Genomic DNA, 12,421 nt, shown 5'->3' with positions numbered 1-12,421 from the left:
CTCTTTGTCACTTTTGGAACAAATACGAATTATCTTAAAAAATAAACAATTTAGACCTTTTATTCTAAATTTCCATTTTAAACATTAGAATTTTCTTTTTTTTTCCCTCAGTCTCTACTGCTTTCAACCTTGGCCTGGTACCCTCCGTCTTCTCTTTCTTTTCTGTATTAGATAACATTAGTTTGCATTAGAGTGCTGAGATTTTACTGTGAGTATTAATTTGCCTATTGTTTGGCTTTTCTGAGAGCAGAAGAGGAAAAACTGCCATCAGAGATAAACACTGGTTGCATTATTATAACACTGTAAACCTTTAAATCCCTACCAAACAGACTTGTGTATTTATCAGGAATCATTCATTCATTCATTACTAATTCACACGAGAAGTCCTTCCACTGTGTGAAAAACTGGGAGTCTGGTGTCAGGACATACAGGCTGCAGAGAAACAGATGGCGCAGAATAATGGAAACATGAAAAACATAAAACCAAAATCAAATCTGTATTCAACTCCCACTCCCTGTTCTTTCACCTAATCTAAAACGTCTCTTTGGATGTACATGAAGAAAAGCTTTTGGATGCTAATATTATTGTTAAGCCATGCCGGGCGGTCTTCTCAAGTGGCGTACAGATGAGGAATTTTGGCATTTAAAATAATAAGCCTCAAAGGTTTGACTGCCAGTGCTGTTTCTATTTAATTTTTTTTTTTTTTTTTAAACTGAAACACACTGAAAACGACTACTGTCTTAAGTAATACTTGTTATTATTACTACTTACTTTATCTTCTCTTAATATTCATGAAAATACTTTTTTTTTTATGAATGATAAAACTCAAAACTGATCAAATTCGTGATTTTTATTTTTTTAATTTTGTTTCCAAAATCTGAAACACTGAAAAGCATTCAGGGTTGTTGTTTTTTTTATGTCTAAAATAAATAAATTAATGGTTGTATAAATAATAAATAATAGCAATCACCTCTAAGAGTGAAAAAAGAAACATGTTTTAGCTCTAAACATGTTATGGGTGATTCTTATTTTGATTCCAAATTTCCACAGTCAATAAGTTGTGTAAAGAAAATTAATCCAAACATTTTTAAACGTGTTTCAAATAAAATTATTCAAACACCGAGCACATTTTCTTTCACCACCGTTTATTTGGAAAGAAAAAAAAACATGTTGAACACACTACCACGTGTGCATACAAATTTTCTTTATCCAAAAATAATTTTCCTTTTTAGAATCCTGGCAAGAGACCACTGGTGAAAAAAAAAAAAAAATTGATTGATGTATTAGAATCCAAAACAGGAATCGTAAATTTGTCTGGTTGTCAGGTGAGGAGGGCAAAGGACCTGCGGGGGCCGGGGGAGATGGTGCAATCTGGCCTTTTTAAAATGCAACGTTATGGGTTGCAGTGTAAGTGGCAAAACCAATACACTAAAACAGTCACTCAATCAGCCACTTAATCACCTGCAGCCTATCAAAGCAGGAAGAGAGTCTGACTTTTATGAATCTCCTCAGTGGGATTTCTAAATTCACGACTCACAAAAAACACCGTCAGACGTCGTGCCTCATGTTCTTCCCACTTCATGCCTTCACGTCGTTTGGGTTTTCGGGTGTCGACATGAGGTGAAGAAAAACAGAATGCAAGTGCGACACTCCGTGTCCCCACTCACATTTAAAACAGGAACAGGAGTGAGAGGAAAAATCGCAACGGGCAAGGAGGAAAAAAAAAAATCTTCAGAAATCCGAAAAGGAGGGATCAAAAAGCAGCGGAACAGTTTCTGCTCACCACCAGCATCACACACACACACACACACACACACTGGACTGATCTTAAGTGCCACTACCAAAAAAAGAAAACACGCACACGGAACACAGACGAGACCCCATGTTGTGTTCAAACACCTTCACAGGGTTGTGACAAAAACCAGCCACGCAAGCTTCAATCGCGGGATTACGACACGTCAGGAGGTTTTAGAGAACAACAAACTTTCGCTGCAGCCACTGTTTGTCTCTGAATTGCGACGAGCCAGTTTTGGAAATTTTAAATTAATCATTTTCTTAAGTTTCGATGTTGTTTTGTGGGGCTTTCTTGTGTCTCTTGACCTGGACGACTCATCCCAGCAGGAGGAAGTTAAGGAACCACCAAGCATGAAGATCCTGGTTGCTTGACGTGTACCTGCAGCCAAGAACACAATGACCAAGCATGTGTTGCATTTCACCACCCACCTGAAAAAAAAACAAAAATTGCACATGTGCGGCAAATGCTCTCTGATACTCCCCTAGTTTTGTTTTTATAGGCTTTTAGCAACGCGTCCATAGTTTTTGGCCTTTGCCACCCGATATAACCAGATCGACGGCGATTGAGCGAGGTCACAAATCTCGCACACAGACGATACGGACGCTGTCATCGGCCGCTGTTCATCCAAATAGATGACACCTGCATTTGTCTTTGTATGTGGTGAAGCCTCGGTGAAAGTGTAATGTTTCTTAACCAGGACTCCAAGGGAGACTTTCATGTTTGGAATTATATTTTAATTTTTTTTTAACTTGAAACAAATTTGAATGGACTGAATTCCCTTAGCGCTCACAGCGGCCGCCGATTTCAGTCTGGATCACATCTGAAAGCTCTTAATTTGCACAGGCCTGACACTTGAATCACGTTGCTGTGCTGCAGGTTTTCAGGCCCACGTCCACCAAGCTGTACTGAGCTGTAGGACAGGCTTTAATGCTCTTTGCACTGGCTTCATAACAAAAAAATAAAAATTTGATAATGCAAATGGGAATTACGTTTTTCTTTATGTTAGAACGGGCGTCATGTGATGAATGTGGTGAATATATATTCATGTGGTGAATATATATATATATATATATATATATATACATGTGTATATATATGTGTGTATATATATATATATATGTGTGTATATATATATGTATATATATATATATATATATGTGTGTATATATATATATATATATGTGTGTGTATATATATATATATATACACACATATATATATATGTGTGTATATATGTGTGTGTGTGTGTATATATATATATGTGTGTGTATATATATATATATATGTGTGTATATATATATGTGTGTGTATATATATATATATATATATATATATACACACACATATATATATATACACACATATATATATATACATATACACATATATATACAGCATATATACTGGTGCATATAGAACTGGTAGGTATGAAGCAGATGGAACAAGTGACAAACAGCGGGGTGTCAATGCCCTGTGCAATTCAGCTGATGTGTGTGAGTTCTATCACAAAACGAAGCAGGACAAAACGGCAAAGCAGCGAAGAGATGAAACGTGTTGTGGTTGTTGAAAAGCGAAAGGTGTGTCGGAGCGTCGCGGCAAAGATTCCAGCTCTCCTTCTGCCCTCTGACCTCAACCCCCCCACCCCTTCCATCCTGACTGGCCTCTCGTCTCCTCTTCTCCTCAGGTTGTTCGAGTACCGTGGCAGGGTGTCCCCGGTGCCACGGGTGGTGCCAGTCAAGCACCCGCGGGTGGCGGTGCCTCTGGTACGGCGGGTCAAATCTCTGCCAGTCAAGCTGCTGGCGCGCAACGCTTCGCTTCTTCCCACCAGCAACGGCAACCAGCAGAGACGTGAGTTGTTTCGCCCAGTCTGACACTAATGTGCGCTTTTCGTTTCGGTTATCTGATGCGTTAAAGATGTGCCCGTGCGACTCGAAATGTTCTTGATGTCTCTAAACTCCTGCAAGCAATAAATGAAACAAGCTGGCAAAAGAAAAATAACACATGGCTGAAAACCAAATCACACACACAGGCCACATCGTGAAAGTCGTGCTTTGAGCACACAAAACTCAAATCGCTTTACATTGAAATAGAAGAATTTTCAAAGTATTCACATTTAGACTATTTAATCGTATGTTATCACACAGTGTTGGAGAGTAACGGATTACAGGTAACGCCATTATCCTCTGAGAGGTTAACACTGTTAGGTCTTCAAACGTGATCCTGGTCAACAGTTGAAAGCGTTTGTTCAAAATTAGGAAAACGAATCAAATAAGAATCAAATGTAATCAGTTTATGAAAGTAATTGAAACAGTGACACGACTATTTTGTTTTTGGCAGAGTAACTTGTAATCGTCACCGATCCCATTTCCAAAGTAATCTCCCCAACACTTGTATTACACAAATAACATATAGCATCGGCTAAAGCAAACGTTTCCAATTACCGTGATTTATTGTCTGAGACAGAAAGTCTAGATTTTGTTTCCATAAATCTATTCTTAGTATCTTTACTATGGCCTACCGTGTCTGGTTCACCACATCGGGTTTGTTTTGAATTTATCCTGATTTCAAGAGAAACATGTGGCCCGTTACAAAAATACAATACAATACAAAAAAAACTGCTTTTTCTTTGTTTGTTGGTTTTGGTTTTAAAAATGCTTTTGCCACGAAACACTGACCACCCAGGGCCACCGGTTTCAAAGGTTCTTGGCTGGTCTTGTATCCATTAGCCAGACCTAATGCCTTACAAATGTTAAATCTCATACAGTGTCCATTCATCCATCCATTATCTACGATCTTGTCAAGAGGTTTGCGCAGACTTTGCCAGACATTGCTTTCAGCTCCTGACCGTGAGATCCCCAGGTGCTCTTAGGCCTGATGGGGATCACGTGTCATGTTCAGTCATGTCCAGCGTCCCTCAAGCGTCCGTAAAGGATACTTTGAATGTGTTTGTCCACATTAAACTGTTGAAATAGTTGTTTATATGCCAGGCCTGCAAGTGGCACTGTAACACAGCTGGAAACATTGCTACATGTATCGATCGATAAATGGTATGGATCGATACATGGAGTGAAATGCAAGCATGCCATTTAGACCTGGCTCCAAAAATTTGACCATTAAAGCTCTGAAAGCCCATGTGGAGCAAAAATGTCCGTACAATAACAAACTCCTCTTGCAGTCGTCTTCCTGTCGACAAGGCCTCACCTTGTTCCGGCTGTGAGCTTCATCATGCCCTCATTTGTCCTCCTAAATGTTTTAAAACCGACACGAACATAGAAGTAACTTGCTGGCCCTTTTAATTTTGAAACTCTGCTCTTTAAACATTCATTTAACTTCTTGTTCAGACTGTAGGTCTATAGGGAGTTGTCGAAGTCTTGAGCCTTCCGAAAAAGAAAAAGAAAAATCCAATGTTATTTCAGCTGACAACTGAACTTTTCTTCCAGCAGAGAGAACAGAACTGATTTGGAGTTTCTAGCAACTCTAATGATCAGTGGTCAGTCGTTTCAGTCGCAGTGACTGGAACAATGGCTTCTTACGCTGCACAGCCACAAGAAGACTTCACCCAGCTCTAATTGCTCGGACTCTTTAGATTTTCAATAAATCTCGATGAGGCCAAGACAGTAAAAAAGTTTCCTTTAAAAGACAGTTTGTCTTCGAGCTGGTCTCATCCTGGTATCGCCGAGGGATTCTGCTGAGCAGCTGTTTCCAATGGCTGCAGCACTGGCCAGCACACTCTCCTTTTGATGTCGGCAGCTCAGGTTTTATTTAATGGGTAATTTATTATAAATGGCAGTGTGGCTCTGTTTGCTTTTCTTGGGTCCTGTGGGTATTTCCCTGAATCTTCGCCCCACCAGCCATGACTCAAAGTTGTTTTCTTCTGATCTCCAAGGGAATCGAAGCCTGACGCAAGACTTTTCACCACAATTCACGTCAATCCCCCGGGGATTTACACAGAGGAAACCGGTGCAACTATAATTTCCTATTCACAACCATGCAATGTGTCCATTCCTTGTCAAACAATATCAATTATTTACAATAAAATCCCTCCGATTTCCACTTGCCGAAGGGGCTCTATCGGTGCTGTGCCTGACGAGTTTAGCTTCGGCTTTGGATGGCTCGAGCAGAAAATTAGGTGAAACATAGCTTTGGAAGTCCAGCTGTGCAGAGAAGGCCAAAGGTCTCCTGTCCCTACACCTCACTAAACTAACGATGTGTGATGACCCGGGAGGCCCAGTGATGGCTGGAAGTTACTTTTCTAGCCATCTCGCACGACTTTCTTGGTCGGGATTCACAGGTCAGGGGGTGAAGCAACTGGCAGCACTTCGGGAGTTGGCACGGATTCACTGTCAGGAGGGCGAAACAGGAGGGCTTCTGGCGTCTCCAGGTGCATGTTGTGCTCTTGCTGTTTCCAAAAAAAACAAAAGAAAAAAGGCATTGAAACCCTTTAGTGGAGGCAGAGAGCTTAGGGCGGAATGATTGATGCTGCCCCCAAACTCCTCTACTGCTGCTCGCGCATCTGTTGTCGAAGTACCTTTGAGTAAGGTGGGCTCAAAATGTACTTAAAAAAATGTCAGGCTATTTGTGAATCGTTTGCTCTTATCGGGCTCAGAATTGCTTCCAAATGGCGCCTGAGTAGTGTCTGTCTTTCATTAAAAGGAAAAAGGCCACAAAGCTTCCTCGGAAGGAGCTGGACGTACGTACCTGATCGCATGACGCAAGCATTTAGACACTAAAAACTTAACCAGACCTCCATTACGGCCGCGATTCAAGGTCAGGACTTCATTTGCGCGGCTCGTTCACAGAACAGCATTTTGCTGTTTTAATGCGACGGGCCCTCATCCCAGATGTCTCGTAATGCTGCTGTGTCACGCACCCTTTTGTGTAGCTTCTTTTTACCCTTGCGAGTCACGCTACGCCTTCTATTTAGCATGCTGAGATAATGTGTTTAAGCCCAAAGGCCAGTGCGCACTGGGGTGGGTCACAAATAAACAGCACGAAACTGGGTATATTCTCTGATGATTAATCTGGGATCAAAATGATTCAGACCAGCTGCAATGATATTTTGTGTCATTCGAGCAGTCGTCATTGATTTCCAGCAGTGAGTTATACTTGTATATTCATACAATTTATATATATGTATATATAAACATATATATGTATATATATATATATATATATATATATATATATATACATATATAAATAAACAGCTTGGTAAATACTTTGATTTTTGTCTTTCCTTTTCACCCAAAACCCGACGGCCGCCCTCCACAGTCGCGGTCTGCTCGAGGTTTCCTCCCACTGCAGAGTTTTTCCTGACCGCAGTCGCTTCACATTTGCTCTGGGATCAGGTTCTACGTCATGTTCGTTCTGAACGGAGTGTCGGGTGTCCTTGGGACAACATGAGGAGCTTTTGCTCCCTTTTGAGGAAGAGGAGGACAAATTACCTGAGACTACTGACCCCAAACAGCTCCTGGAAGTTTGTCCGTGGTAAATTGTGGATGTGTTGTGATTTATAGCTGTCATATGAGCCGACAAAAAAGAAGTGAGAAATTGTGCTGAGTCTATAAGTGCTAATTAAACAAAATGCAATTTGAATGAAACTAAAAACTGCCTAAATGAATTGGACAAATGCAAAAACGGACGTGGAGTTTAATGGTGTTTACACTCGGCCACTCTTACCATTTAAGCATCTAATTAGAAATAATGCTAAATAATAGAATCATAAATTTATGGTGTAAAACAAATATGTCCTGTTTTTTTGTCATTTAATTTCAAAAAGAAAGTAAGAAAAAAAAACCTTATTACAAAGCTGTCACACTTGAAGTGAGTTTTGCACTGGATAACAAATTAAGACTATGAGTTCTTCACTGATTTTATGTTTCAGGGCAGGATCAATATTAACTAAACTGGACTGGGCACCTGAAGAAAGTCAAATCGAAACTATTTTTAGAAACATAAATAACACCTGTTTTTTTTTTTTATTTCAAGATTTAATTCATTGGGAATATTTAAAATTCCATTGAATAATAATTTCAGTGATGTGTATTTTTTGGATGACAGTGTGATAATATCTGCTAGTGTGAACGCACAGCTTTGAAACAACATCATAATAAATGGATGGAGGAAACATGGAGATACAGAACTGAAACACTCTACAAGTTTAAACAAAGAAGGAAATGTTGAAGCTAAAAATACAGTAAAAACAGAATAGCAGTAAAAATGAGCTGCGACACGACCGCTGTCTTTACGACGAGGGAGTAATTGTGAGTTTATTATAATGGAACAAAATAACCACCAGATGTGCTAAACAGCCATGTTTTCCTCTGAAAGTTGCAGTTGTAGTTGAGAAGAGAACCAACTGCTATCAAGAAAGTAATTCATTATAATCATTTAGTTATTAAATAGTAGTTTAGTTATGAAATGTACAAGAAAGAAATCAATTCAGTTTTTTCTTGTTTTTCCAATTTCATTTAATGGTTTTATTTTAAATCTTACCATGACTCATTTGAATGTATTTACTTCTATTTATTTTTTTTATGAATACATTTCCACCATTGCTGAAGAATCAACCTACATTTATTCATTAAGACTTTAAATATAAATTCTTTTTGAGTTCTTTGTGAGCTTCAAGAAGACATGATTTTATTGTCGTCATTATCATTGTTATTATTGTTATATGTGCAGCAACACATTCCCTTCACATGTTTGGGAATCCTACTCACAAACCATTAAATGACATCACGTAAAAGGCCCAGATTATGAGAAAATGACCAACATTGTTCCTGGCTGCTCCAAATGACTCAGATGACATCAGCAGAATGCAGTCGTGTTGGATTTCACACGTCACACTTTCACAAGTTCACGTTATACATGTCATCATTTTCTGGAAGTTTCCTACGCCAAGTCCAGGCAACATGCTGTGCCGAGGTTGCTCACAGTCACTTCATTGATTGAAATTCATTTTACGCTTTCCGTTCGATCTGTCAATAACCAGGGAATAGATTTTTTTTAACTAAAGTGTCAGGCTGGAGAGTTTACTCTACAGAATTAGATTAACATGTGGAGGATTTCTCTCATGTGTATTTAAAGATATATATATATATATATATATATATATATATATATATATATATATATATAAAGACAAGGTGTAGATAGCTATTGCAGCTAGTAAGCCAACAATTACTGCATCCTGCTTGTTAGATAATTTAATGCAATGTTATTTGTTGAAGCTATTTACCATTGGAAATGTTTGTGGATTTGTTTGTTGAAGTGTCTATAACTTGAACCGATATTCAACCAAAATCCAAAACATTTTCAGATCTGTCTGGGGTAAAAAAAAAAAATGTAATGCTTGATGAGAAATGTTCCTTATAGACTACATTAATAGCTATGCAAGGGAGACACTGACGACTAAAGCTTAAATATTCCGACCCGATGGCTACAGGCCTGTGAAAGGCCTTTTCCGTGGAAAACTGGGATTGATTTCACCACTGAATTTCCCTACTATTTCCCAACACTTTATCCGTAATTTAATAGACGTGCGGCTCTGAAATTGAAAATAAAAAGGCCAGAAAAATCTGATGGACATGAACTCACATTCGCTGAAACGCCAAGATTGCGGCTTCAGTGACATGTTGGAACGATAAGAGCCGGGGATCCAGTTGTGTCGCAGCTTTAACCACTAAGTTGTATAATCAATTTTAATGTATTGCTGTGTGCTAATGAACGTCCTCCTGGTGATTTGACTTCAAAGGATCTGACAAAGCATGAGGACGTCTCCCATGTGGCACGTATACCCAGTACTGAGCCCATATTGTTCCCCTGTCACTGTGGATTACGGTTGCTTGATGTGCGGAGCAGTTTGAAACTAGAAATTTCCCTCCCTGGGACAAGAGATGTTTTGACAGTCGGGAACTTTAAGGTTGAGACCCCTCTGGATTTATCGAGTTGTTTGTAAGAATCTTCGGAAAATGTGAAAGATCGGCCCATTGGGTGCAAACATGTTGGATTGATCAGGATGCGAATGGTAGCGCGCGCGCGCACACACACACACACACACACACACACCCAACTTCTCCTCTCTTTGTCTCTTCCCCAGCAGTGAAAGGTACAGAGCTGCAAGCGATCAAGACCGAATTGACTCAAATTAAAGCCAACATCGAAGCGTTGCTGGGCAGACTGGAGCAGATCACAGAAGACACACACATCACTTCCACAGGTGACACACACACTCGCACGCACCCGCGCGCACACACACACACACAGGGAACAAATCAAGGCCCGCACTGACGCGTATACTGACAGTGACGAATGAAGAAATACACCAAACATTTGTCATTGTCCTGCATTTCCTTTCACCGTAAAAAATTGTAACCTCAAATGTTCAACAGAAGGTTGTTGAACTTTAATTTTTGTTTCTAAAATATTAGTCATGAATTTAAAAAGAACACATTTGAATCCAAATAAACAAAGTTTGAATTCCCTTAACTTTTCCAAGTGTTTAAATGAAGGGATTTCTTTTTCAAAAATACTGCAAATTTTTTAAAGTTTTTAAGTTGATTCATTGAAAATTTTAGTCCCCGTTTTTTCTTCTGGTATAGGCCTACACAATGTATTTCTATATTTACTTTTTGCATTCATTCATGTAATTTTGGAATTTCAATGATCTAATATAGATGAATTTATTTCAACTATGATTATTTTCACAGTTTCACATCATTCATGGCTACTAAACAACAGGAATCATACGGAATACATGAAAAATCTTTTTTTTTTCTTTTTTTTAAGAAAAAACAAAATAAAACATGATCATTATTGTTGTGTTTTGATTGAATAAATATATATTTTTCTGATGGAACTCTTGAATGAGCTGCAAGGAGAGTTCTCTCAGGAATTACGGGACAACAAAGACATTTCAGAATGTCGTAAACACGGCGTTGCCGACTTTGTGCTTGGTTGCTTTTCCCGAACCTGCTTGCCGACTCAAAGCTCGACTTTTTCCACTCTCTGGAACCGAGTCAGATCACCCAGTGACTTCATACCAGCGTCTGGCTCCTTCTTTGATTGAGGGCTCAGCAGCGCTGTGTGTAGTAGCAGCAGCATTGGAGTCAGGAGCTACTATTTCATCCGGGACCTGAGTAGGTGTTTCTGAAAACAATCCTCGGTTTGAAATTCCTCCATGTGCAGGATCAAAACATGTGCGTCCAGTCATCTGGAGATGTTCTTCATCTGCCGCATGCATCACACTGTCAGGGTATTAAATGGGCTGTGAAATCCTCCACTCTAGTGCCAAAGGAGCTGCGTGCTGGGACCAATATCCATGGCTATTGCTCATAGGACATGCAGGTTGTGGCCCCAGAAAGCCCTCGGGATAACTTAAGTTACCTTCATCCCTTTAAAACATTGCCACATAGCCAGAAACCAGAATGAGTCCATTTCAAAGCCTTTACAACCCCAGATCCCTTCGCTGCAAGTCTCTGACCGCACGCCTGATTCCTGTATTGTGTGTGTGTGTGTGTGTGTGTGTGTGTGTGTGTGTGTGTGTGTGTGTGTCATTTTGGCTATGAAATGTAATCTGGCTCGTCAGTATCAGGTGGGAAAGATCACTGGATCTGCACGTGGCCTGACGGGGAGGAAGAAGGAATACGCTCATGGTCATTTGTATGTGTCAGAACAAAATACAATGGAATAGAGTGTCCCACTCAGACAGAACTCAGCCCTTAAAAAAAAAAAATAATCATAATGACATGTCAAATTGTATGGAATGAAAACATGTTATTGTGAAATTCAATATTTATCAAAATATTTAATTTAAAAGACACTTTTCCTACAAAAAGTTATATTTGTAATCAATCGTGTTGGGGTCCTGCGTTTTACGTCTCAATTTCTGGGTAAACGCTTCAATGCTTCTATAACTCTTATGTTTGACAAAATCCTCCTTCTATCTTGAGTGAACTTTTCTAGTAAGTGTAGTGCTTTTGTTTTTTTTCATTTTTTTAATGTTTAAAAAGTCTGTTTTTTTGCTGTAGTAGCACCATTTGGAAAACACTTTATTATTTGAACCAAACCAAACATATCTACACACACGTCTTAAGAAAATGAAAGAAATAAAAATTTTTGGAAAAGCATTTCAAGTCTCCCCCCTGAGTCCTGTGTTCAAAAACATTGTAAGAGTCCAAATTTCAACCAAAGATGATGACGGAAGAAGGAGTTCTATTTAAAGCAAAGAAGAAGAAGAACTGAGGGTCTGTTGAACCTCACATCTTCCATCTAATCCTTCTGTATGGATGTCACGTCGGGAGGAAATATGGACTCTCACATTGGAAAGCTGCTGCAGAGTTGAAGTAGCGCTGGACGAACATGAGACGAAACCCAGACAAACCTCAGACCTTCTCAGCGTCTGCAGTAGAGGAACTAAAGTCTTCATGCGCTGAAGTGAAGCAGGATGAGTTTTGCGGCTGCTTCCTCTTTTAAAAGACGTCTGCGCTGGATGGAGTAGATAAAGTAGAAACAATAGAGATTTATTAATCATGATAGTTTCAAGAATCCATGTTTTTTACCCCCCTTTTTGTTCGTTGGACAACAGGAGAGTGAGGGTCGGGCGAACAGCCGCGCTCCCGCCTC

At 39.5% G+C, this 12,421-nt stretch overlaps 1 protein-coding gene across 2 annotated transcripts in view; it reads left to right on the top strand.

The window, feature by feature from the left end:
* Positions 1-12,421, top strand: part of raly (RALY heterogeneous nuclear ribonucleoprotein) — a 104,502-nt gene that overhangs the window by 74,722 nt on the left and 17,359 nt on the right. The window contains exons 5-6 of one of the 2 annotated variants that reach the window (XM_076024781.1): positions 3,480-3,643; positions 9,897-10,016. In XM_076024781.1, the coding sequence (XP_075880896.1) occupies positions 3,480-3,643; positions 9,897-10,016 (284 nt within the window). The remainder of the gene's footprint in view (positions 1-3,479; positions 3,644-9,896; positions 10,017-12,421) is intronic. The other variant, XM_076024782.1, reaches the window with a different exon arrangement.

This window comes from Nelusetta ayraudi, unplaced genomic scaffold (assembly GCF_046127955.1).
Source record: "Nelusetta ayraudi isolate G7.1 ecotype Tasmania unplaced genomic scaffold, CSIRO-AGI_Nayr_v1 ptg000017l, whole genome shotgun sequence".
In the NCBI taxonomy this organism is placed as follows: Eukaryota; Metazoa; Chordata; class Actinopteri; order Tetraodontiformes; family Monacanthidae; genus Nelusetta; species Nelusetta ayraudi.
The sequence above is the reverse complement of the archived record's forward strand: the minus strand, read 5'-3'. Positions and strand labels throughout refer to the sequence as shown.